The 27,530-nt window shown below is 46.8% G+C and overlaps 1 protein-coding gene across 9 annotated transcripts in view; it reads right to left on the bottom strand.

The window, feature by feature from the left end:
- Positions 1–25,734, bottom strand: part of SNUPN (snurportin 1) — a 28,186-nt gene extending 2,452 nt beyond the window's left edge. Inside the window, exons 1-9 of one of the 9 annotated variants that reach the window (XM_058427806.1) lie at positions 25,080–25,145; positions 22,948–23,038; positions 20,951–21,113; positions 17,483–17,627; positions 9,053–9,157; positions 8,721–8,814; positions 6,711–6,808; positions 4,611–4,700; positions 625–705 (exon numbers count right to left, since the gene is read on the bottom strand). In XM_058427806.1, the coding sequence (XP_058283789.1) occupies positions 625–705; positions 4,611–4,700; positions 6,711–6,808; positions 8,721–8,814; positions 9,053–9,157; positions 17,483–17,627; positions 20,951–21,108 (771 nt within the window). In that variant the 5' untranslated portion in view covers positions 21,109–21,113; positions 22,948–23,038; positions 25,080–25,145. Of the gene's footprint in view, positions 1–624; positions 706–4,610; positions 4,701–6,710; positions 6,809–8,720; positions 8,815–9,052; positions 9,158–17,482; positions 17,628–20,950; positions 21,114–22,412; positions 22,557–22,947; positions 23,039–24,473; positions 24,619–25,079; positions 25,153–25,647 lie in introns of those variants that run through there. The other 8 variants (XM_058427805.1, XM_058427808.1, XM_032175912.2 and 5 more) reach the window with 8 other exon arrangements.
- Between the last annotated feature and the right edge of the window lie 1,796 nt (positions 25,735–27,530).

Raw genomic sequence — 27,530 nt, 5'->3', positions numbered from 1 at the left:
GATCCACCGTCCTCGGCCTTCCCAAGTGCTGGGATTATAGGCGTGAGCCACCATGCCCGGCTGCTGTGAGACTTTCAGTGCTAAAACAGGGCAAGTCCTGAGCAAACTGGAATGAGGTGGTCACCTGACTCATGCTCCTGCTCAGCAAGTGCTGCTGTCCCCAAGGGCCATCTTCTTTGGTGAGAAAAGGATTAGGGGTTTGGACATTTGTTGGGGTCATTCAGTCACAGAAGCCCCTTCACTTTACAAGCAGCCACGACAGCCAAACCAGGGACCTGGGTCTCAGCTTACAGTAGGAGGAGGCACACAAGAAGGATCTAGGCATGCAAGTCTTGCTCCTATCTGGGCCTCAGTTTCTCCGGCCTCAGTTTCTCCATCTGTATGATGAGGGAGTTGGACGAGCTGTCCATTAAGGGCCCTTCCAGTGCCAGCATTCTGAATTATCCAGCAGGGGTGGAGCTCAGGCTCTGAAGGGCAGCAAGTACATCCTTTCTCCAGAATCAGCTTTGTCCCATTCTGATGCTTTGACACAGCACAATCAAGGAATATTTTAAGACTTTGTGTAACTAAGTCTCTCTGCAGCCTATCATCATGTCAAGGCAATAAAGACAATGGTTTCGTTACCTCAAAAGGGAAATCCATAGATAGCACATCACACAGGCTTTCGGGAGTGCAAGGGAAATTCTTTAGCCCCACAAATTTAAACTGAAATAGAAATTAGAACAAGGAATTAGTACATGTTATAAATGATACTGGCCCAAGCAATTGAAAATCTCTGTCAGGCCAGGCATAGTGGCTCACACCTATAATCCCAGCACTTTGGGAGGCAAAGTCAGCAGAATCACTTGAGGTCAAGAGTTCAAGACAAGCCTGGCCAACATGGTGAAACCCCATGCGTACTAAAAATACAAAAATTAGCCAGGCATAGTGGCATGTGCCTGTAGTCCAAGCTACTTGGGAGGCTGAGGCAGGAAAATAGCTTGAACCCAGGAAGGGGAGGTTGCAGTGAGCCATGATCATGCCACTGCACTCCAGACTGGGTGACAGGGCAAGACTCCATCTCAAAAAAAGCAAAAAGAAAAGAAAATCTCTGTCAAAGAAGAAAAACCTGTAGTCCCAGCTACTTGGGAGGCTGTTGAGGTAGGAGGATCCTTGAGCCTGAGGTCAAGGCTGCAGTAAGCTCAGATTGTGCCACTGCACTCCAGCCTGAGTGAGAGAGCCAGACCCTGTCTCAAAAACCAAACCAAACCAAACCAAACTAAACCAAGCCAAAACAAAAAAATAAAGAAGAAAAGTTTTCAGTCTCATCCTTCTCTACCAGTTCCCTCTACTTACTCTCTTAACTACTAGGTCATGATTCCCAATCTTCCCTCCCCCTTTTTTTTTTAGAGATGAGAGCTCATTCTGTCACCCACGCTAGAGAGCAGTGGCACAATCACAGCTCACTGCATCCTCAAATTCCTGGGCTCAAGGGATTCTCCCACCTCAGTTTCCCAGTATGCTAGGATTATAGGCATGAGCCACTGTACCCAGCCCCAACCTTCTTTCATCCACAAGAATCATCTAGGGAGCTTTTAAAAATTACTGATACTCAGGAGGCTGAAGCAGAAAAATGACATGAACCCGGGAGGTGGAGCTTGCAGTGAGCCGAGATTGCGCCACTGCACTCCAACCTGGGTGACAGAGCAAGACTCCGTCTCTAAAAATAAAAAATAAATAAAAATAAATTACTGATGCTGGCCAGGTGTGGTGGCTCACGCCTGTAATCCCAGCACTTTGGGAGGCTGAGAAGGGTGGATCACGAGGTCAGGAGTTCGAGACCAGCCTGACCAATATGGCAAAACCCCGTATCTACTAGAAATACAAAAATTAGCCAGGCATGGTGGTGCACACCAGTAGTCCCAGCTACTTGGGAGGCTAAGGCAGAAGAATTGCTTGAACCTGGGAGGCAGAGGTTGCAGTGAGCTGAGATTGTGCCACTGCACTCTAGCCTGAGCAACAGAGCAAGACTCCGTCTCAAAAAAAAAAAAAAAAAAAAAAATTACTGATGCACAGGCCCTACCCTGAGATTCTGACTGAACTGGTCTGGGGTGGGATCCAGGTTTTTTTTTTTTTTTTTGAGACAGGGTTGTGCTCTTTCACCCAGGCTGGAGTGCAATGGCACAATCACAGCTCACTGCAGCCTCAACCTCTTGGGCTCAAGTGATCCTCCCACCTCAGCCTCTCAAGTAGCTGGGACTATAGGTGCACACTACCATGCCTAATCTGTTTTTGTATTTTTTTGTAGAGATGGGGTTCTGCTGTGTTGCCCAGGCTGGTCTCAAACTCCTGGGCTCAAACAATCCGCCTACCTCAGCCTCCCAAAGTGGTGGGATTATAGGCACACATCACCATGCCTGGCTAATTTTTTTGTTTGTATTTCTTTTGTAGAGATGGGGTTTTGCCATGTTGCCCAGGCTGCTCTGAATCCACCTGCCTTGGCCACCCAAAGTGCTGGGATTACAGATGTGAGCCACTGTGCCTGGTCCAGGTATTTTTTTTTTTTTTTTTTGAGACAAAGTCTTGCTCCCTCACCCAGGCTGGAGTGCAGTAGCGTGATCTAGGCTCACTGCAAGCTCGGCCTGCCTGGTTCACGGCATTCTCCTGCCTCAGCCTCCCAAGTAGCTGGGACTACAGGTGCCCTCCACCATGCCCGGCTAATTTTTTGTATTTTTAGTAGAGATGGGTTTTCACCATGTTAGCCAGGATGGTCTCGATCTCCTGCCCTCGTGATTCGTCCGTCTCGGCCTCCCGAAGTGCTGGGATTACAGGCGTCAGCCACTGCGCCCGGCCTGGCCCAGGTATTTTTTTAAAGCTTTTCAGTGGGCCGAGTGCAGTGGATCACGCTTGTAATCCCAGCACTTTGGGAGGCCGAGGCAGGCAGATCACGAGGTCAGGAGATCGAGACCATCCTTGCTAACACGATGAAACGCCATCTCTACTAAAAACATAAAAAATTAGCCAGGCGTGGTGGAGGGCGCCTGTAGTCCCAGCTACTCGGGAGGCTGAGGCAGGAGAATGCCGTGAACCCAGGAGGCAGAGCTTGCAGTGAGCCGAGATCGCGCCACTGTACTCCAGCCTGGGTGACAGAGCGAGACGCTATCTCAAAAAAAAAAAAAAAAAAAAAAGCTCTCCAGTTGATTTTAACATACAGTGAGAACCACTGTATTGTACTAGGTTGAGTGGTTGTGTGTTATTCTCTTGGCCCCATGACAGCTACCACTAATAAAGGGCTAGGGAAATCCTTTTCACACCCGCAAGGATTTTTAGACTGAAGCAGCATAACTAAGTGATTAGAACTACAAACTCTAGTCAGATTACTTGGGTTTGAATCCCATTCTGCCAATCATTTAACCTCCATATACTTCCATCTTCCCATCTGTAAAATGGGATAATAACAGCACATATCTACTTCATAGGGTTGCTGTGTGGATTCAGTGAGATTATATACATAGAGCACTTAAACCAGTGTCTTAGAGAGAGCAGCCTTCCCCTTCCTCAATGCATGTTCCTCCAGGACCTACATGATAATAACATCACTGAAAGTACTGATCGTATTTATTCTCCTATAACTGGTTGTCCAATTCCCTTGAACTTTTTTTTTTTTTTTTTGAGACAGAGTCTCGCTCTGTTGCCCAGGCTGGAGTACAGTGGCGCCATCTTGGCTCACTGCAACCTCCGCCTCCCAGGTTCAAGTGGTTCTCCTGCCTCAGCCTCCCAAGTAGCTGGGATTACAGGCGTGCACCACTACACTTGGCTAATTGTTTTTGTATTTAGTAGAGACAGGGTTTTGCCATGTTGGTCAGGCTGGTCTCGAATTCCTGGCCTCAAATGATCCACCTGCCTCGGCCTCCCAAAGTGCTGGGATTACAGGCATGAGCCACAGTGCCTGGCCCTTGGCTTTAACATTTTTTGTAAGCAATCCAAGCAAATGCCAATCTGCAGGGCTAATAAAATGCCCTGAAAATAGCTGTCACATATTTAAATCACTGATTATTATTGAGTGCCTACCATAAGTATTATGTTAGGAGGACTTGCATATTTATATAATTCGGTTCTTATAACAACCCTGTAAATTAGATGTTATTATCCTATTTTTCAGATGGAAAATCTAAGGGTAAGTGAGATTATTAACTTAACCTAGTAATAATTTTTTTTAGTCTTTTTTTAGTTATTATTACTTCAGTAGGTTTTTGGGGAAGAGGTAGTGTTTGGTTACATGAATAAGTTCTTTTGTGGTGATTTCTGAGATTTGGTGCACCCACCACCCAAGCAGGGTACACTGCACCCAATTATCCCTCACCCCCCTTACCCTTCCCCAGAGTTCCCAAAGTCCACTGTATCATTCTTATGCCTTTACATCCTCATAGCTTAGCTCCCAATTATGAGTGAGAACATAGGATGTTAAATTAGTAATAATAAAAGCCAAAAATGGAATTCAGATCTACATGATTGATACTCTTCCCTTTATACCATGCTGCCTCAAAAAAAGATCATTTCATACATAATGATTATATTTAGATAACAGACCAATCCACACTACTCCCTATAAGGAACTCTGTGATCCTAACACCAGGACTTACGGGATTAAGCTTGGTTTTCTCTCCCAGTCCTTCTTCTTCTGGTAACTTTGAATGCATCCAGTAGAACCGGAAATCAGTCTGCCACAGAGAAGGGAAACAGAAAGATGAAATACTTTCCATTTCAAACTCTAATATAAACAAAAACACCCCATGCTATTTTTTTTTTTTTTTTTTTTTTTTTGAGATGGAGCCTTGCTCTGTCGCCCAGGCTGGAGTGCAATGGCACAGTCTCGGCTCACTGTAACCTCTGCCTCCCATGTTCAAGCGATTCTCCTGTCTCCCCAGTAGCTGGGACTACAGGCGCCCACCACCACACCAGGATAATTTTTGTATTTTTGGTAGAGACAGGGTTTCACCATGTTGGCCAGAGTGGTCTCCATCTCCTGACCTCTTGATCTCTCCACCTCGAGCCTCCCAAAGTGCTGGGATTACAGGTGTGAGCCACCGCACCCGCCGGGCCTCTTCATTCTTTTAAATTATTTTGCTTTTGGAAATTTAAAAAGATACATACAGTCTTTTGTTTAAATTATAAAAATATATTTGGTTTTAGTTACCAAATTTATAGGTTGTGAATACATGTAATAAAATATCCTTCAGCAGAATTAAAGGAAAATATGTTCTAGATTGAATTTATGCTCTGAGTTGTAGGCTTGGTTCTACACTTGGGCAAGGTACTTAAGACCTGTGCTTCTTTGCATCTCAGCTTCCATATCTATATGTCAAGGACAGGCCAGGTGCAGTGGTTCACGCCCAGCGCTTCGGTAGGCCAAAGTGGGTGGATCACTTGAGGTCAGGAGTTCAAGACAGCCTGGCCAACATGGTGAAACGCCGTCTCTACTAAAAATACAAAAGTTAGCTGGGTGTGGTGGCAAGCGCCTGTAATCCCAGCTACTCAGGAGGCGGAGGCACGAGAAGTGCTTGAACCCAGGAGGCGGAGGTTGCAGTGAGCCCAGATCGCACCACTGCATTCCAGAGCCTGGGCGACAGAGCGAGACTCCGTCTCAAAGAAAAAAAAGGATAATAATAGTACTTACCTTACAATAAGGACGTGTTGTAAGGGATTTAATGAGCTAATGCAGAAAGTGCTTAGCAATGCACATCTTGATTGTTATTGTTTGAATGAGATGCACCTTAGAATTCTGAGTACCAATACCTAGCGTGTTTTGGAAACCTAGTGTGTGGGAATGGCTTAGAAAGAAGCAGCCTATGGCAACAGCCTGCATGAAGATCACTGGAGGCCTGTTCACACATCAGCCTCAGGCCCATAGCTTCTGGTTCAGCAGGTCTGAGAATGTGCATTTCTACAACGTTCTGATATGCCTGGTCCGGAGACTTCACATTGAGAACCACTATGATAAACTAATTGACAGGGAGCAAAAGGAAGGACCAAAACCCCCAAACCCACCATTATACAACTGAGACAATGACAGGGAGCGTGTTGTTAACAGGGATGGAGGCCTGTGGGGCTCAGTCAGCCTCACCTGATGACTGCTGCTGTTACCTGTTAAGAATCACCAATAGTAAAATGTTGGGGGTAAGGTGAAACTAAAGGGGAGAATATTGGGGCGTCTCCTCCTAGAGCTAACCTTTGAGATTTGAGGTTCTGGGTCATACCAAGGAGGCCCTGCCATTTTCAGGGTCAGGATGTGGTTGGTGAAGGAGTGGTGGTTGCAGGAGTCTAGTAGATGGTGACTTACATTCAATTCCACCTTCTCTTCCTGGGGCTGCCTGCACAAGGTGGCATCCCCACCCCCTTGCCCCACAATCTTCACTGCCAGAAATCCTCCCATACTCTGGAGAGAGATAAGGGGGTGGGTGCAGCTGCTACCAAGTTCCAGCCTACACCCCTGCCGTTCTCTCTCTTCCTCTCAAGAACTGCATGTTTCTCTTAGTTCCTCCTATTTCTCTTTTAAAACTAAGCTAATTTAAACACACTTAAAGATGCAGGGAGCATTAGATAATGTTCTTGATATACCACATCCTGTACACACCAAGAAGTTGGTCACGTACCAAACCCACATGCTGAGCCACTTTCCCAGGAGGAGAGGAGAAGACAGGAAGAGCCACGAAAGGAGGATCCATCCCTACCTGGCAATCATAAAAAGGGTGTCCCCGCCAGCACATCACATCCAGAACGTAGTAGGTCTGGTTTGCCTCACTGTAAATGCAATCTAGAATGCTGTAGTCTGGGGACACAAAGCAGAAAGTCAGCACAGAGTTCTTCTTCCAACCAGGTTCCCTCCACCACAACCTAGGGAGCCCCATCCCAGAGGCTTGAGTCCAACAATCCTCAGTGCTTGCAGCAGTCACTGGCACTAAGAACTAAGGATTCACTGGGGAGAGAACCCTACCTGGCTACCAGCTACAGCTTCATGGTGACTCAGGGTAAGACAGCACAAGATGGATCAAGGCAAACCTTAAGCAAAGTGAGAATTCTGAAGTTTTAGATAAACTGGCACATTTACTTACCTCAACGAGGTTTAAAAGCAAGTCATCTTCCATTTTAGTTTACAACTGCTTTTTGAGTTCCTATCATAGGCACTGTGTTATGTGGGGAATATTAACTATAAATATTCCCTGCCTTTAAGGAAGTTACCATTTGGTTAAGGGGATAAGATGATCACAGAAGAACTAAGAGCTAAATTACAGAGCTCATACTAAGAGCAACAGGAGTCCCAGAAAGAGAAGGCTGGAGCAGCAGGAAATGCTTCAAGGGAAAGATGCCATACAAATAGTCTTCTGGGACCAGCTGGGTTTAAACAACAGGGCAGAGGGGAGAAGAGAGGGCATTTCAGACCCAAGTACTGATGTGGCATGAGCAAAGGCCCAGAGGCAGAATGAACTGGGCACATGTGGGGAGATAAGTCAGCTGAACAGAAGGTGGGTATAAGGAGTAGGGGAAAGACATGGGATGGGTGGGACAAAGCCTGCATATGAAAGGTACTAAACGCCAATAGAGAAATCAGAGCAAGGCCGGGTGCAGTGGCTCACACCTATGGTCCCAGCACTTTGGGAGGCCAAGGCAGGCAGATGGCTTTGAGCCCAGGAATTCCAGACCAGCCTGGGCAACATGGCAAAACCCCATCTCTACCAAAAGTACAAAAAATTAGCTGGGCATGGTGGCACACTCCTGTAGTCTCAGTTACTTAGGAAGTTGAGATGGGAGGATCACTTGAGCCTGAGAGATAAAGGCTGCAGTGAGCTGTGATCATGCCCTTGAACCCGAGCCTGGGCCACAGAGTGAGACTGTGTCAAAAAATAAAAAAAAGAAGTCTGGGCTCAGTACAGAGGACGTGAGGAACCACCAAAGGAGCCTAAGCAGGTAGAGAAGAAAGCAAGCCCAGCTCTGCTTTCTGAATAACCACGGGTAAGTTATTTCTCCTCCATGACCTTAGTCTACTCAGCTAGGCCCAGTGGGGAGGAAGAAGCTAAGGTTACAACAATGAGAAAGGAGAAAAGGGAGTTTGGCAGGGAAGCCCCAGCATCAGCTGGCTGTACCATTATGCTTAGTATTCTCTCAGGGACGTTTCCCCCCAAATCTGCATCTATTATCCCGTAATAGAAGTCCAAAGGCATGTTGACCTGAATTCAGGAATTTATGGACCATCAGGCCTCATGGGGCTGCATTTATTCTGCAACTGGGGACGCTTGACCTTGAAGGGGAGGTCCTTGGTCCAGGGGCCAGGATGGTGTCTACATGCAGTTTCAAAGATAAGCTTTCAGGCCGGGTGCAGTGGCTCATGCCTGTAATCCCAGCAATTTGGGAGGCCAAGGTGGGTGGATCACTTTGAGGTCAGGAGTTCAAGACCAGCCTGGCCAAAATGGTGAAATCCACTCTCTACAAAAAGTACAAAAATTAGCCGGGTGTAGCCTATAATCCCAGCTACTCAGGAGGCTGAGGCAGGAGAATCACTTGAACCCAGGAGGCAGAAGTTACAGTGAGCCCATATGGTGCCACTGCACTCTAGCTTGGGTGACAAAGTGAGACTCTGTCTCAAAAAACAACAACAAAAAACAAAGATAAGCTATCAAAGTGGGTCTTTAAAGCAAATTACACTGTCTTTTACTGATCAATAAGTAGACACTCTATGTAGGTACCTTTTGCTGTTGAGTTTCGCCTGTTGCCTCCTGGCAGAAGTGAAGAAAACCTGTTGACACAGTAGCCACTCTTAGTGTAGGCACTGGTAGAACCCTGCATGGAGAGAAAGTTACCATTCTTATTAGACCTCAAGGTCTCCTCGCCCTCTTGCCTCCTCATTCTGCAGGAATGTTACTCGACCAAAGATGGCTCTCAACAAACCTTCCTGCAGGAAAGTGTTTCAAGCTCCACTCCAGGCACAGCTGTTGTGGCATATGAGGAAAATGGAGCACAAAGAATCCCTCCCACTACAGACCAGGCCTACTGGCATAGGGGGCAGGCAGCTACTCACCCTGGAGGCCACGATAAGGGCTCTTTTTCCAACAGGGCACACGACCACAATCCATTCCTGCCCCAAATCTGAAGGAACGTCAATTAACCACTCAGAAAGCATCAACTGGAAATGCAAAAAATAGTGTTAAAGATCAGCAGGGGTGTGCTACTCGAAAGTCTACAATGACAAGGCATTAATATCCTGTGTGTAGATTAAAAACCCGAGTGAAAGAATGAGGGCAGAGAGCCAGGCATGGTGGCTCACACCTGTAATCCCAGCACTTTGGGAGGCTGTGGCAGGTGGATCACCTGACGTCAGGAATTCAAGACCAGCCTGGCCAACATAGTGAAATCCCATCTCTACTAAAAAATACAAAAAATTAGCTGGGTGTGGTGGCCGGCACCTGTAATCCCAGCTACTAGGAAGGCTGAGCGACGAGAATTGCTTGAACCCAGGAGGCAGAAGTTGCAGTGAGCTGAGGTGGTGCCATTGCACTCCAGCCTGGGCAACAAGAGCGAAACTCCGTCTCAAAAAAAAAAAAGAATGAGGGCAGAAAAGGCTGACAGTGGCACCTCCACCCCATGTGCTCTAGGGAGTTGGTTGTGTCTCCTGCACAGCTGACAGGATGATGGGGGCCACTGACTATGAACTTCGGCTTCTCTCCTCCATCTCCACCTGCAACCACACCATGCTTACTGCCTCACCTCCCGGGTCAGGGTGATGAACCCTCTTCCTTTCCTTACTTTGTCCATCTCCTCCTATCATCATTACTATTACGTTCCATGGCCACAACTCAGAGATGAATAAGATCCCTGACCTTGAGATGCTTAGACTAGACCAGCATTTCCCAAACTGATGCCCCAAATACTGTACTACAGGATGTTAGGAAATCTGTCTTATAAAACGAAACAACACCAAACCAAACCAACAAAAACAGTGATGTGGTGAAATTAATTTGGGAAGACAAACTCTTCCACTCAGTCTTTTCCATCTGTAAAGACTTTGTCCCATGGGCCGGGCGAGGTGGCTCACGCCTGTAGTCCCAGCGCTTTGGGAGACCAAGGCGGGCGGATCACGAGGTCAAGAGATTGAGACCATCCTGGCCAACATGGTGAAACCCCGTCTCTGCCAAAAATACAAAAATTAGCTGGGCGTGTTGGCGGGCGCCTATAATCCCAGCTACTCAGGAGGCTGAGGCAGGAAAATCATTTGAACCCAGGAGGCGGAGGTTGCAGTGAGCCAAGATCACGCCACTGCACTCCAGCCTGGTGACAGAGCGAGACTTCGTCTCAAAAAGAAAAAAAAAAGACTTTGTCCCATCAATTAATCTCTCCCATTGAATCTTTCATTTCTCCTTCCATTTAGGCACTCACTCCCAATCTTTTTTTTTTTTTTTTTGAGATGGAGTCTCGCTCTGTTGCCCAGGCTGGAGTGCAGCGGCGCTATCTCAGCTCCCTGCAAGCTGCACCTCCCGGGTTCACGCCATTCTCCTGCCTCAGCCTCCCAAGTAGCTGGGACTACAGGCGCCCGCCACTGCGCCCAGCTAATTTTTTGTATTTTTAGTAGAGACGGGGTTTCACCGTGTTAGCCAGGATGGTCTTGATCTCCTGACCTCGTGATCTGCCTGCCTTGGCCTCCCAAAGTGCTGGGATTACAGGCATGAGCCACCGCGCCTGGCTCACTCCCAATCTTAAAAAAAAACTTTTTGTGGCCGGGAACAGTGGCTCACGCCTATAATCCCAGCACTTTGAGAGGCTGAGGCAGGCAGATCACGAGGCCAAGAGATCGAGACCATCCTGGCCAACATGGTGAAACCCCGTCTCTACTAAAAATACAAAAATTAGCCGGGCGTGGTGGCGTGCACCTGTAGTCCCAGCTACTCGGGAGGTTGAGGTGGGAGAATCACTTGAAGGTGGGAGATGGAGGTTGCAGTGAGCAGAGATAGCACCACTGCACTCCAGCTTGGCGACAGAGTGAGACCCTGTCTCAAAAAAAAACTTTTTGTCACTCAGCATTTCTGTTGAGCTACTCTACTTTCTCCTAGTTTAAAAACTACTTAATACTTCTTGATGCTGCCTTCTTGCTCAATCTGACAGCCACCGTCCAGATTTGCTACCCCACAGTCCTACTGAAGGCCCTCTGACCTCTTCCCATACCTCTTCCTTTTTTTCCTTTTTTTTTTTGAATTGCAGTCTCACTCTGTCGCCCAAGCTGAAGTGCAGTGGCACAATCTCGGTTCACTGCAACCTCCACCTCCCGGGTTCAAGCGATCCTCCCATTTTAGCCTCCCTAGTAGCCGTGACTACAGGCACACGCCACTAAGCCCAGCTCATTTTTGTATTTTTAGTAGAGACAGGGTTTCACCATTTTGGCCAGGCTGGTCTCGAACTCCTGACCTCAGGTGATCCACCCACCTCGGCCTCCCAAAGTGCTGGGATTACAGGTATGAGCCACCATGCCTGGCCTCCCATACCTCTTTCTTATCCTCCCCACTCTACTCCTTGCCTTACGTAATGCTACCAGCCACATCTCCCTTCGTGACACCTGTTCCCTTGGCCTCATGACATAGCACTACTCTGTTTTTCCCTCTAAGCATTCCCCCACACACTCCCCCAAAATATGTAATCTTCAGGGGGCTGTTTTAAGTCCCCCTTTTCTCTTAGATGCTGTTCCCATTGGGGTGGATCTCATCTATTTCTATAGCTTCACTTGTTACTTCTAAGAGGATGCCTCCTAATGCTCCTTCATCTCCAGACTTCTTTCCTCCACACCCATCTATATTGCCAGATATCTGCTTGGTATCTCTTTCTGTTTGTCTCCTCTGCACCGAAAACTCAGTATATCCAGAATGGAATTAACTACCTTCTGTTGCCTAAGTACTTCCCACCCCTGAAACACCTACCCTTCCCTTCTGCATCTCATAACCTTGTTAATGGCATCACCACTCCGTTACTGAATCTTAGAGTTTAAGCATAATCTAGGCAAATTAGACTACATCAAAATTTAAAAATTCTGTGCTGCCAACAATATCACCAAGAAGACAAAAAGACAACCCACAGAATGAAAGAAAATATGTGCAAATCATGTATCTGATAAGAAACTTGTATCTAGACTATATTAAAAACTCTTATAATTCAATAATAAAAAGATAAATAACTCAATTAAAAAATGAGGACGGCAGATCATGAGGTCAGGAGATCGAGACCATCCTGGCTAACACGGTGAAACCTCATCTCTACTGAAAATACAAAAAAAAATTAGGCGGGCGCGGTGGCAGGCGCCTGTAGTCCCAGCGACTCGGGAGGCTGAGGCAGGAGAATGTCGTGAACCCGGGAGGCGGAGCTTGTAGTGAGCCAAGATTGTGCCACTGCACTCCAGCCTGGGCGACAGAGCGAGACTCCGTCTCAAAAAAAAAAAAAAAAAAGGGCAAAGGATTTGAATAGACATTTCTCCAAAGAAGACATACAAATGACCAATACACACAAGAAAAGATGTTTAACATCAGGCCGGGTGCAGTGGCTCACACCTGTAATCCCAGCACTTTGGGAGGCTGAGGTGGGCGGATCACAAGATCAGGAGTTCGAGACGAGCCTGGTCAATACGGTGAAACCCCGTCTCTACTAAAAATACAAAAATTAGCCGGAAGTGGTGGTGGATGCCTGTAGTCCCAGCTACAACTCGAACTGGGGGCAGAGGTTGCAGACTAAATTGTCCATTCGCACCACCTGGCAAAGACAATCTCTCCAAAAAAAAAAAATCACGCCTGTCGCCTGTAATCCCAGCACTTTGGGAGGCCAAGGCGGGTGGATCACGAGGTCAGGAGATCGAGACCATCCTGGCTAACACGGTGAAACCCCATCTCTACTAAAAATACAAAAAATTAGCCGAGCGAGGTGGCAGGCACCTGTAGTCCCAGCTATGCAAGAGGCTGAGGCAGGAGAATGGCATGAACCCCGGGGGGCGGAGCCTGCAGTGAGCCGAGATCACGCCACTGCACTCCAGCCTGGGTGAAAGAGCGAGACTCTGTCTCAAAAAAAAAAAAAAAAAAAGAAAAGAAAAGATGTTTAACATCATTAGTCACTAGGGAAATACAAATCAAAACCACAAGAAACCACTTCACACCCACTAGGATGGCTATATTTGAAAGGATGGACAATAACAAGTGTTGGCAAAGCTGTGGAGAAGTTGGAACACTTATATGTTGCTGGTGGGAATGTAAAGTAGTGGTGTCACTTTGGAGAACAGTCTAGCACTTCCTCAAAAGGTTAAACAGAGTTATCATATATAGACCCAGCAATTCCACTTCTAGGTATATACACAAGAGAAATGAAAACATATGCTCACACAAAAACTTGTAGTACATGAATATTAATAATGGCATTATTTGGCCGGGTGCAGTGGCTCACACCTGTAATCCCAGCACATTGGAAGGCCAAGGCAGGTGGATCAGCTCAGGTCACAAGTTCGAGACCAGCCTGGCCAACATGGTGAAACCCCCATCTCTACTAAAAATATAAAAATTAGCTAGGTGTGATGGCACACACTTGCAGTCCCAGCTACTGGGGAGGCTGAGGCAGGAAGATCACTTGAACTCAGGAGATGGGGGTTGCAGTGAGCCAAGAACATGCCACTGTACTCCAGCCTGGGTGAGAGAGTGAGACTTCATCTCAAAAATAAATAAATAAATAAAATTAATTTAACAATCAAATAACAATAGCATTATTCATAACAGCCAAAAAGTGGGAGCAACTCAAATAGCCATAAACTGAAGAATAAATAAACAAAATGTAGTCTATCCATACAGTGGAATATTATTTGGCAATATAAAGGAGTGAAGTACTGATACATGGTACAACATAATGAACCTTGGACACTTCATGCTAAGTAAAAGAAGCTAGTCACAAAAGTCCACATATGATATGATTCCCTTTCTATGAAATGTCCAAAATAGGAACAGAAAGTAGATTAGTGATTAGGGGCTACAGGGAAGAATGGAGAGTGACACTAATTAGTATGGGGTTTCTTTTGGGGATAAGGAAAATGTTCTAGAATTAAATAGTGGTGATGGTTGCACAGTCTTGTGACTACACTAAAAAAAAAAAAAATAATAATAATAATAATTAGGCCAGGCGCAGTGGCTCACGCCTGTAATCCCAGCACTTTGGGAGGCCGAGGTGGGCGGATCACCTGAGGTTGGGAGTTCGAGACCAGCCTGACTAACATGGAGAAACCTCATCGCTACTAAAAATACAAAATTAGCCGGGCGTGGTGGTGCGTGCCTGTAATCCCAGCTTCTCGGGTGGCTGAGGCAGGAGAATCGCTTGAACCCGGGAGGCGGAGGTTGCGGTGAACCGAGATCGTGCCATTGCACTCCAGCCTGGGCAACAAGAGCAAAACTCCATCTCAAAAAAAAAAAAAAATCAGCCGGGCGCCATTAAACTATTACAATAAAAATAGGCAAATTGTATGGTATGTGAATTATATCTCAATATAACTGTTTAAAAAATAGTAGTAGCAGCTAATACTTGTGGGGCACTTTCGGACTCTGGGCTAAGTATTTAGGCACATTATTTCATTTAATCCTTCTACCAATCCTATGACATAAGTACTATTACTATTCCCTATTTTACAGATAAGAAACCAAAAACTGGCTGGGTGCGGTGGCTCACGCTTGTAATCCCAGCACTTTGGGAGGCCGAGGCAGGCGGATCATGAGGTCAGGAGATCGAGACCACGGTGAAACCCTGTCTCTACTAAAAATATAAAAAAAAAATCAGCCGGGCGTGGTGGCGGGCGCCTGTAGTCCCAGCTACTCAGAGAGGCTGAGGCAGGAGAATGGCGTGAACCCGGGAGGCGGAGCTTGCAGTGAGCCGAGATCGCGCCACTGCACTCCAGCCTGGGCGGCAGAGCGAGACTCCGCCTCAAAAAAAAAAAAAAAAAAAAAAAAAAGAAACCAAAAAACTTAGAGTGGCTAAAACATCTTGCTTAAGGTCAACACAGAGCCTAGCTTTGAGATCAGATCTATGTGACCTCAAAGCTTACATCCTTGACCACTCCTTATACTGCCTCTCATATCCAGTCCACTGCTAAGTTCTTCCATTCTATCTGGCAATATTTCTTTTTTATTTATTTTATTTATTTTTTATTTTATATAGAGATGGGATCTTCCTATGCTGCCCAGCTGGGATTACAGGTGCCCACCACACCTGGCTAATTTTTGTATTTTTAATAGATGGGGTTTCACCATGTTGGCCAGGCTGGTCTTGAAACTCCTGGCCTTAGCCTCCCAAAGTGCTGGGATTACAGGCGTGAGCCACTGTGCCCGGCCTCTGCACATATTTTTGAGGCCCTTTACATCTCTTCTGCCATACTCCTTCCCCCAACTCTATGCCACTCCACCCTAACTGGCCTGCAAACTGCTCCTGGGCACACCATAAACTCCTTTCTCGCTTCTGGGCCTCGTGCTCAGCCTGTTTGTTCCCACTACCTGGAATGCCCTAAAATGCACTGCACTTCTATCTATTAATTAATAGATTATAATTATTAACTATAATCTATAATTAATGTCCTACTTATCCTTCAAGGCTGCCTCTTCCTTCATTAACCCTTCTCTGATTTCACACCCCCTCCTTCCTCCTTGGTTGGAAAGAATCTCACATTTTTTTTTTCTTTTGAGATGGAGTCTTGCTCTGTCGCCCAGGCTGGAGTGCAGTGGTGTGATCTCGGCTCACTGCAAGCTTCGCCTCCCAGGTTCACACCATTCTCCTGCCTCAGCCTCCCAAGTAGCTGGGACTACAGGTGCCCGCCACCATGCTTGGCTAATTTTTTTTTTTGTATTTTTAGTAGAGACGGGGTTTCACCATGTTAGCCAGGATGGTCTCGATCTCCTGACCTCGTGATCCACCTGCCTTGGCCTCCCAAAGTGCTGGGATTACAGGCGTGAGCCACCGCGCCTGGCCGGAATCTCACTTTTTTATAGCACAAAACATCTTCTACATCTATTCTAGGAGCACACGGGCTATTTCTGCTCCACATCTATCTTCCCATGTCATAGCCTAGTTTAACACAGAGCAGGTCTTTCAATAATGCTTACTGAACAAAACGGAATTGTACTTTGTCACAGAGGATGTTATCTGTACTGTATTTGGGGTAAAGAAAGGAGTTGTGGGAGTGCATCCAAGAACCATATTCTATTGGGTTTTTTTTCTTTAAAGATGGGGTCTCGCCGGGCGCAGTGGCTCACTCCTGTAATCCCAGCACTTTGGGAGGCCAAGGGGGGGTGGATTACCTGAGGTCAGGAGTTCGAGACCAACCTGTCCAACATGGTGAAACCCTGTCTCTACTAAAAATACAAAAACTTAGCTGGGTGTGGTGGCAGGCATCTGTAATCCCATCTACTTGGGAGGCTGAAGCAGGAGAACTGCTTGAACCCGAGAGGCAGAAGTTGCAGTGAGCCAAGATCGTACCACTGCACTCCAGCCTAGGCAACAAGAACAAAACTCTGTCTCAAAAAAGAAAAAAAAAAAAAAAAGAGATGGGGTCTCACTATGTTAGCCAGGTTGGTCTTGAACTGCTGGCTTCAAGTAATCCTCCCACCTTGGCCTCCCAAAGTGCTGGGATTACACTCAGGCCCAGGAACCATATTCTAAAGGCAGGGGAGAATTCTGAGATGACAAGATACTTGGGTTCTAGACACAACTATATGATAGCAGGTAGACCTCCGTCCTAACGTGGACCCATACCCTGCTTTCTGAAATACCTGAGCCGCCTGGACCACAAGAACAGTCTCTCTCCACGCCTCTTTCCCTATGGTACCACAGCCATGTTGGTTTCCTCTCTGGATCTAAAAGGGCACTGAGTCAGATTTATTATAGTGATCTGCTGTTTCATGGCCTGAACCTCAGCTTGGCCAGCTGGCTGGTCTGGGGTGGCTGGGCAGGCTCACTTTATTCAAGGGCAGCTGTACTTCCCACTTGCCACCACCTGAGTGTGAAATTTCAAGACTGGCCTCATAGTACACTGCCTGGGAAAGATTCTACCACCCACGGAAGTGGAAGGAGTCAGTGGTAGGCTGGGCAGGCCCAATCCAGAACAGCTGTGCAGTGACAACTAAAAAAAAATGACAAGGATATGGAGTGTGTTACTATATCAATAGCTCAGGGGCTTTCTGCAGTGGGCTGGCAGCCTTTGGTAACAGCATAGGCTAATAGTTCCCAAACCCTACTACCCACAGACTCCATCAGTGATTCCTAGTCAGTCCATAGCACAGTAAGCCATCTCTTCTTATCATCCCATATGCTCTATGTACGTTGGCATGTTCTTTGCAGTTCCTATTCCTTTTTCCTGCCTCATTCTCCTCTCTTTATGACAGCATTTATTTCAGTGGGCTTTGACTGCATAGTAAAGGGAGTGAGATTAGCTGGGTCTAATCTTCTCTGGACCACTTACTTGATTAGCATAGCGTTTTGGGAACTTCTTGACAGTGTCAATGTCCATTTCTTCATCATCTTTCTTATTTTCTTCCTCACTCTCCATCCCTGTCCAGTCATCTTCAGCCAGTCTTCTGGCATGGTTCACATAATCCAGCCGCTTTCTGGAAGGAAAAAAGAGGCATAAGGACATATCTCTTTTTCTTTTTTTTTTTTAGACAGGGTCTCGCTCTGTTGCCCAGGCTGGAATGGTGCAATCTCAGCTCACTGAAGCCTCGACCTCCTGGGCTCAAGTGATCTTCCCACCTCAGCTTCCACAGTAGGTGGGACTACACACACCACCACCCCTGGCTAATTTTTGCATTTTTTGTAGAGATGGGGTTTCACCATGTTGCCCAGGCTGGTCTCAAACTCCTGGCCTAAAGTGATCTGCCTGCCTCAGCCTCCCAAAGTGCTGGGATTATCAGGCATGAACCACCGCGTCTGGCCAGGGCAGGTCTTTATGTCTTCTAGGAAGACGCCCTATAATGTGACACATTTAATTCGAAAGCTCCAAATTTGGGAGCAACTTGGGGATTCTGGTGGAAGTAAGAAATGATGGAATCTCCTTTGCAAGGCTAAACCAGTGACTGCCCCCTCAAAATCCTAAATAGCGAAACCCCCTCTGAATACACTCAGCCTTCCTCAGAGTTTCCTAAGAATGCAAAATAAAATATCTAAAGAAATTTCCAAGGTTTACTAGATGGAAAGGCTAACTTCACCCCTACCCCATCCCACCCCAGATGAGAGCTGACACCTTCCTGCCTAGCAGACACCTCATCCAAAGACCCCAGGGGTGGAAGAGAAGAGCCACTGAGATGCAGTGAGAAGTCTAAAGCAAGGACAGCTTCTGGAGATTTCTGCTTTATACACCTTTTTTGTTTTTAAAGAGAACTTTTTTTTTTTACGGACTGTAGGTGTATGCCACTGTGCCCAGCTTATACAGCTTTCTCAGATGCCAAGCCTTTCTCCAGTTCCTGTCTCACTTTCAAAAAAGGTCACTTAGTTTACAATTTAATATATTTTATTTATTTGTTTCCCTTTATCATTATCTTGTTTTCAAACAATACATGCTAGAAAGTTTGGGAAACTGAAAAGAAAAAAAAAGAACGTTTTGGAATCTAATTGTTTCAAAGTGATTTGGAAATACCACATAACCTCCCACACTTGATTTCTTCAATGCTAAGGCAGGAATTCAACCACTGAGGCAGTGAAACCAACACAGCTGGTTTCTCTTAAACACATACATGTTCATGCTCATTATAAAAAGGCACACACCAAAGAGAACATATGAAAGCACAATGGTCTTTTATCTCAAGAATAAAAGAGCTGGTATATTTGTACATGTGTGAAAGAAAGTCTGTCTGTGGTTATTTCCTGAGCATTGTTTGTAATCACAAGAGAAGAAAACTGCCCAGATGCCCATCAGGAGGGACTGGCTTGATGGCATTATGAAGTATCCATTCCACGGAATACCTAGCACCATGAAAAAGGAATGATGTGGTACTTTATGAACTGATATAGAATTTCTCCCCCAAAACACCACTAAATAAATATGCAGAACAGTATATAGTATACTGCTACTTGTGTAAAAAAAAAAAAAAAAAAAGCCAGGCGCAGTGGCTCCTGCCTGTAATCCCAGCCCTTTGGGAGGGTGAATCGGCCAGACCACTTGAGCTCAGGAGTTCAAGACTGGCTTGTGCAATATAGTGAAACTGTGTTTCTACCAAAAATATAAAAATTAGCTGGGTGTGGTGGCCTGCACCAGTGGTCTCAGCTACTTGAGGGGCTGAGGTTGCAGTGAGCCAAGATCATGCCACAGTACTCAGCCTGGGTGATAGGGTAAAAAAAAAAAAAGCTTTTGTACACATACTACCACACACACTTGCTCATATATGTATAGAATATCTTCAGAAGGGCCGGGCGTAGTGTCTCACATCTGAAATCCCAGCACTTTGGGAGGTCAAGGTGGGAGGATTAGTTGAGCCTAGGAGTTCAAGATCAGTCTGAGCAATATAGGGAGACCCTGTTCCTACAAAATATAAAAAAATTAGCCAGGTGCTATGGAGTGTGCCTGTAGTCCCACCTACTTCGGAGGCTGAGGTGGGAGGATCACTTGAGCCTGGGAGGTTGAGGCTACAGTGAGCTGGGATCTGGATACTCCAGCCTGAACAACAGAGTAACACCCTGTCTAAAATATATATATATTTGGAAGGATACACCAGAAACCAATAATACAGAAGAGGAACTGGATAGCTAGGGGACAGAAATGGGAAGAAGACCTCACCATATACTCTTCTATTTATTTTATTTATTTATTTTTTTGAGAGAGAGTCTAGCTCTGTTGCCCAGGTTGGAGTGCAATGGTGCGATCTCGGCTCACTGCAACCTCCACCTCCCGAGTTCAAGTGATTCTCCTGTCTCAGCCTCCTGAGTAGCTGGGACTACAGGCACGTACCACCATGTCAGGCTAATTTTTGTATTTTTAGTAGAGACAGGTTTTCGCCATGTTGGTCAGGCCAGTCTCAAACTCCTGACCTCAGGTGATCCACCCGCCTCGGCCACCCAAAGTGCTAGGATTACAGGTGTCAGCCACCGTGCCCGGCCTCTTCTGTATATTTTAAATTTTCAACCATATAAATGTATTACCTATTCGAAGATAACTACATTTTTAAAAATGGGGAGAGGAATGACCTGGGAATGTATTCTGCAAGCCAACCAGAACCACAGGGAACCATCTCTGCCAAACACAACCAGTGATGCAACACTGGGCAAAATGCAGACTGTATGGAAACTATGCAGCTGTTAGTAGTTTCTTCTGATCCCTAATTCCTTAATTTATGACCCAGAAGAGGCCCATGCTGCACTGAGAATACAAGGATCAGCCCTGCCTTCAGAGTAGCTCAGCCTCACTCTTATCCTGCCCTCTTTCCCTGTTTGCACATCTTGGCACCTAGAATTCAGTGTATGGAAGACATTTCCTCAGATTCCCTTAGGAATTATTTGTCTTGAACTCCCAAGAGTGCCACAGAAACATTTGGGCTGGAGGCAGATGGGAAGACCACACCAATACCAGCATTCAGAGTGCAGAGGCCAAACACAAGCATCCCAGGAAATGTGGGGAGTGAAAGTCTGGGTGTGGCTTTCACAAGTTCCTAAACCACAGAGCTCAGTACAGCTGCCAGGAAAAAAAGAAAAACTTAACCAAATAATTGAGCTTTTGGTTTCAAACTTTGGTGTCTCCCTAGTTCCTCATCTTCTCCTAAGCTCTGGGTATAAAAGAAACCTACCTCTGCCAGGATTTACCCCTCCCAACCTGTGGGCAAGAAGATCAGCCTACAAAGGGTCTACTTTGAAGGGAGAGTCTGTAGACATAAGCCTAGAGCCTTCGGAATGGTTCATAGCTCCTAGCCCAGAGAAAGAAGACAAGGAGTTAAAGCTTCCTTACAATTTCTGCAGTTCCAGTAACCGCCGGCGGCGCTCACTCTGCTCCAAGGAACTGTACTTGGACTTGTACTGGGATAGGCGGGGGTGTGGGGCAGCTGTGCTGTTCAGATCTTGAGACACAGAAAAGCTACTAGCCAGGGCTTGACTCAACTCTTCCATCTTCCCTACAAAGGAAAACGTAAGAAAATGGTTCATTCATTTCATATTATCTCCTGTATACAGACAGTTATGCAGTTATGATATAATATGATGGCCACATTCCTGAAAAAAAAAAAAAACATTAACTTAATGCAAAATCACAATTGTTTCCATTTCCATGAGAAAAAAGGAAGTTAAAGGGTAAATGAGTCATATATTAGCAATAACATTATTTTCCTACAGATATTTCCTTTTTTTTTTTTTTTTTTTGAGACAGGGTCTCTGTCACCCAGGCCGGAGTGTAGTGGTGCAATCACGGCTCACTGTTGCCTCAATCTACTGGGCCCAAGCAATCCTCCCACCTCACCTTCCCCAGTAACTGGGACCACAGGTGTACACTACCACACCCAGCCAATTTTAAAATGTATTGGTACAGACAGGATCTCCCTATGTTGCCTAGGCTAGTCTTGAACTCTTGGGCTCAAGCAATCTTCCCTCCTCGGCCTCTCAAAGTGCTGGGATTATAGGTGTGAGCCACTGCGCCTGGCCTTTTCTGGCAGTTCCTCTATAGTTTCCTGAATAGCCATCACTCATTAACCAATATAACTCTCTATGCAGTTTATTCAATTGGTAATTTAATTCTCAACTAAGTGCCAACTCATATTATGAAAATTTAGTTCCAGAGGAAACACTGGTTCTAGGGTCCCTGGAGGAAGACAAAAGCAGTCAAAAACCCCAAACTCGCCGGGTGCGATGGCTCATGCCTATAATCCCAGCACTTTGGGAGGCCAAGGTGGGTGGATCACGAGGTCAGGAGTTCGAAACCAGCCTGACCAACATGGTGAAACCCCGTCGCTACTAAAAATACAAAAACTAGCCGGATGTGGTGGCAGGCGCCTGTAATCCCAGCTACTTGGGAGGCTGAGGCAGAAGAATCTCACTTGAACCCGGCAGGTGGAGGTTGCAGTGAGCTGAGACCATGCCACTGCACTCCAGCCTGGGCAACAGAGCGAGACTTCATCTCAAACAAAACAAAACAAAACAACAACAACAAAAAAACAAACTGGCCAGGCATGGTGGCTCATGCCTGTAATCCCAGCACTTTGGGAGGCCAAGGCAGGAGGATCACTTGAGGCCAGTAGTTCAAGACCAACCTGGACAATGTAGTGAGACTATGTCTCTACTTTTTAAATAAAAAAGTAAAAATTATTTTAAATTATAATTTATTTTTAAAAAAATCTGGTTGTTACTTCCTCATATTCTAGTTTTGTTTTGTTTTTGGGTGGGCAGAAAGAAGGTTCCAGGGCTACTTATGTGGGACTCACTTGGAAAAGAGCTAGGGTGTGGAAGGCTGCTTAACAAGTAACGCCAATGCTCCAGTAGTGTGAAGAACTTCCATAAAGTACATTAGGGAAACAAGACAGGCATGGAGTAGATGTCATTTTGAAAACAGACTTCCCACTTTAGGTGGACCCTAAAGAATAGGAGTGGGGAGAAAGGTGAATTCACACTTCATTCACATGCCTGTGAGCCTTAGACTATAAGAAAACAGGAACATTTGGGAGAAATCTGACTTGCACTGACTTGCACCAACCCTTTGGTTCTAGTGTAAACCAGAGGGTACCTCCAGTGCTTAACCTCCATCCCAGGCCAGGTCCAGTGCTCTGAGCATCAAAATCAACAGGTTCATTCCAGAGCTTCTACAGTGAAAAATACAACTCCATAGGCCTCTACTTGGCCAGTGAGTTACTTTCCATTGCACAAGTGAAGTCAGATCTTTTTCTTGATTTGAAACATTAGATTTTGTTTAATTTAAAAGGAACTTAAAAATCGTGGTTTGCCAGGTGCAGTTGTGCTTGCCTTTAGTCTCAGCTACTCTTGAGGCTGAGGCAGGAGGTACGCTTGAGCCCAGGAGTTTGAAGTCAGCCTGGGAATTATAGCAAGACTCTGTCTGTAAAAAGAAAGAAAAAATTGTGGCTAAATACACATATCATGAAATTAATCATCTTAACCATTTTTAGGTGTACAGTTCTGTAAAGTATGTTCAACATTGCTGTGCAGAACTCTCCAGAACTTTTTATCTTGAATAACTGAACCTCTATAACCTTTAAACATAAAAGAAACTTTTTTTTTTTTTTGAGACAGAGTTTCACTCTTGTTGCCCAGGCTGGAGCGCAATGGCACGATCACGGCTCACCACAACCTCTGCCTCCCAGGTTCAAGTGATTCTCCTGCCTCAGCTGCCCGAGTAGCTGGGATTACAGGCGCCCGCCACCACGCCCGGCTAATTTTGTTTTTGTATTTTTAGTAGAGACGGGGTTTCACCGTGTTAGCCAGGATGGTCTTGATCTCCTGACCTCGTGATCTGCCTGCCTTGGCCTCCCAAAGTGCTGGGATTACAGGCGTGAGCCACCACGCCTGGCCTTTTTTTTTTTTTTTTTTTTTTTGAGACAGGGTCTTACTCTGTCTCCCAGGCTGGACTGCAGTGGTGTGATCTCGGCTCACTGCAGCCTCGGCCTCCTGGGTTCAAGTGACTCTCCTGCCTCAGCCTCCTGAGTAGCTGGGATTACAGGCATGCACCACCATGCCCGGCTAATTTTTGTATTTTTAGTAGAGAAGGGGTTTCATTATGTTGGCCTGGCTGGTCTGAAAGTCCTGACCTCAAGTGATCCGCCTGCCTCAGCCTCCCAAAGTGCTGGAATTACAAGCATAAGCCACTGCACCTGGCTTGAGGTGTGCCTTAATATCTTTGCAATGCAACCAGGGGTTGCCATTCCTGAGTGACTGAGGCCTGATGATGAGTGCTTGGGATCCATATGGTATGTTATTCAAATCATCCATAATGGTATGTATGCTATTATCTCTACTTTTCTGTACTTTTGTGTAAGTTTGAAAGCTTTCATAATAAAAAATTTTAAAAAGTCATTATGTTTTCAGTTCATCACCAAAGTAATGACCAAATCCAAAGTACCTTTATTAGGCCTATCATGCACTATCTTGGTGTGGGCTCCCGCTCTGCCAAGAACCACACAACCTTTGAAACTGATGTCCTGGGCCTGGCGCGGTGGCTCACGCCTGTAATCCCAGCCCTTTGGGAGGTTGAAGTGGTCAGGAGATCGAGGCCATCCTGGCTAACACAGTGAAACCCCGTCTCTACTAAAAAAAAAAAAAAAAAAAAAATTATCTGGGCGTGGTGGCGGGCGCCTGTAGTCCCAGATACTCGGGAGGCTGAGGCAGGAGAATGGCGTAAACCCGGGAGGAGGAGCTTGCAGTGAGTCGAGATCGTGCCACTGCATTCCAGCCTGGGTGACAGAGCGAGACTCCGTCTCAAAAAGAAAAAAAAAAAAGAAAAACTGATGTCCTGGATACTGGGGCTGTTCCTTTACCTTCCTTCAAGGCTGTTCTTGGCGGGCTCCTGCTGTTTCAACCCATTCCTTGGATTGTGCTGCCTCCAAGTGTTCGGACCTTGGCCCCAGGTGGTCTTATTCTCCACCAGTATCCCCGCCTCCAACTCCCTAAAATCCGACCCGCCCAGGCCCCGCCCACGCTCCACCCTCCCTCCCTGTCTATCCCCCTCCCCCATCCCGTTCCCCCTCCTTCGCGTCTCCGCATCCGGCGCCCCCCCCCGGGTCCGCATCCTGGCAGCCTCCGCGTTTCCCTACCCCTGCTACCGGGCTCTAGCCCCGGGGACGCTATCTGCTTCACTCGGCCCTGCGCGCCGCCACTGCCCCGCACTGCCTTTTTCTAGGCATGGGGTCATCTAGGCCATGCATGATTCGCCCCTGCCCTACAAAAGTCCCTGAGGGGTCCTGGCCGGACAGCACGGAATAGAAGAACGGAAACTCTCCCAAAAGGAGTCCTCGGCCTGGCTCTATCCCTCCAGATGACGCCGCGAGAGGCCAGAGTGCAGGGCCGGCCAGAGGGAGTCACAGCCCGGTACCGAGAGGCAACTTGGCAGCTGGCGGGGCCCGGACTCGAACCCAGGGACTCACCCAAACCGAGGTGACCGTCGCACGCGCCGCCGCCACCGCCACCGGGGCCGACCAATCACCTGCCCTGGAAAGCTGGGCCCGCCCCCCACAGCGGCTGCCTCACCACTGGGCCCACAGGCGTCGCGCCCTGAGTTTCCGGCTCCTCCCTCCTTTGCGAACGCTGGGAGTTCCGTTGCCTACAGGCCGTTACTTCCGCCTTCAACGGCTGGGGCATTTCCCATCGGCTAGGGCGGGGGTCCTCCTGCATTTGCTTTGCACTGTCTGGGACCCTTCCTGCTAGAGGACTTGACCAGGCCGAGGCCTCCCTTCTGGGCACACGCTCTTAGGGGATCCTTTCGCCAATGGGAGGAGGTTGATCTTGTGGCCGGGCATTCAACGCCCTGGGTCCTGCCGCCTCCCGCAGATCTTCCCGGGCCTTAGGGCTGCACCTGGAGTCCCCTTCCCCTCTTGCTCCCGTGCTCTTAAACGGGCAGTGCCAATTGCCTGGATTACTCCTAACCCCTCACACCCAAGTTTCAGACACAGACTTTCGCTCCCCCCCCTTGCCCTTACAAAAGCAGATACATACCTCGATTACTGCCTGTTTGCTGCTTTTGAGAGCTTCTTTCCCACTCGGCTGCGGGCTGAGCAATGGCAGGGACCTGGCTTGATTCCTATTTAAGTAGCCAGAGTCCAGCACAAGGGATGGCGCTCAGTAGACCCTGGGTGAAGGAATGAGACTGAATTGGTGCAAAAGATTAGGGTAAGCGGCAGAGATTTAGGAGATTCAGTCCTGCCAGGGTGTAGCCTCTGCAGGGCAGGAAGGCTGAGATTACAATTTTAAAACTGAATATTTATTGAATGCTTACATTCAGCCACACCCTGCTTCACACCCATCATCTCATTTAATTTTTTTCCTTTTTTTTCTTTTTTAAGCCAGTAGATATTAACTCTCTGACATGAGGAAGTAGACACACTGAAGCTCAGAGAGGTTAAGTAATTTGGCCAAAGTAACACAGCTTCCAAGGGAAATGTTTGAATTTGCTGAAAGTTTGATGTATAGAGAAGTTGACTACTAATGTATGACAGAAGCAAAGTATCCACTTTTGGCACATTTTGAGTCCACGGAATGCTAAGATTTGGACTTGTGTATTTTATGCACATTACACCATATATTCAGACTAAAAAGAACAGGAAATTAGGCTGATGAAAGGCTATTACTAGACTGGTAAAAAGGGTGCTGGGGCCCTGGAAGGCCAATTTTTTTGGACCTGATTTTTTTTTTTTTTTGAGACGGAGTCTCGCTCTGTCGCCCAGGCTCTGGAGTGCAGTGGCGCAATCTCGGCTCACTGCAAGCTCCACCTCCCGGGTTCACGCCATTCTCCTGCCTCAGCCTTCTGAGTAGCTGGGACTACAGTCGCCTGCCACCATACCTGGCTAATTTTTTTGTATTTTTAGTAGAGACGGGGTTTCACTGTATTAGCCAGGATGGTCTCGATCTCCTGACCTCATGATCTGCCCACCTCGGCCTCCCAAAGTGCTCGGGTTACAGGCGTGAGCCACCGCGCCCGGCCTGGACCTGAGATTTTATTTAGGTGGCTCTTTCAGTGGCCAGGCTGAAATACCCTGTCCACTAGGGTATTTATTTGGTGCATCCACAAATAAAAGCTCATGTCTGCCTGATTTATGAGACTGACAAAAAAGAAAAGTCCAGGGCCTGACTTCACTAGGGAATTTTGACACCCAGGATATTAGGTATTTTGTGTCCAAACAACCATCCCGTACAACCACGGAGGTCACATCTAATGGTCGGACTGCACAGAAAAGAACAAAGAACTTAAACATTTTAGGAAAATAGACTGAGAAAGAAGTTCCCAAATTCATGCCTGGAGGTCCAGGAGAAAGGTTCTAGTTCCTCACTCACACCTAGCTGAATAACTTCCCATATCACTGAAAAAACAAAACCAAACCAGGTCAGGCACTGTGGCTCACGCCTGTAATCCCAGCACCTTGAGAGGCCAAGGTGGAAGTAGCCCATGAGTTTGAGATCAGCCTGGGCAACATGACAAAAACCCGTCTCTACAAAAAAAAAATTAGGTAGGTGTAGTGGTATGAGTCATGATCCCAGCTACTTGGAAGGCTGAGGTGCGAGGATCACTTGAGCCCAGGAAGTCACAGCTGCAGTGAGCTGTGATCCCGCCACTGCACTCAGCCTGGAGACTGTCTCAAAACAAACAAAAACCAGAGCACCTGGCCCAGGGGTTCATTTAGAGCCAGTGGGTGTTTCAGAAGGGGCTACCTCTGGAATCTCAGCTTCAGAATGTTGGCCACGTGCACACACTGTGCTTAATGTCTTTAAATCAATTAATTTAAGAAAAAAGCCTGACTACATTTATTTAAAAGGACAACATTGGCCAGGTGTGGTGGCACACGCCTGTAATCCTAGCACTTTGGGAGGCCAAGGAGGGCAGA

Source organism: Hylobates moloch, unplaced genomic scaffold (assembly GCF_009828535.3).
Source record: "Hylobates moloch isolate HMO894 unplaced genomic scaffold, HMol_V3 SCAFFOLD_14, whole genome shotgun sequence".
NCBI classification, from domain to species: domain Eukaryota; kingdom Metazoa; phylum Chordata; class Mammalia; order Primates; family Hylobatidae; genus Hylobates; species Hylobates moloch.
This window is presented reverse-complemented; position numbering and strand designations above follow the sequence as displayed.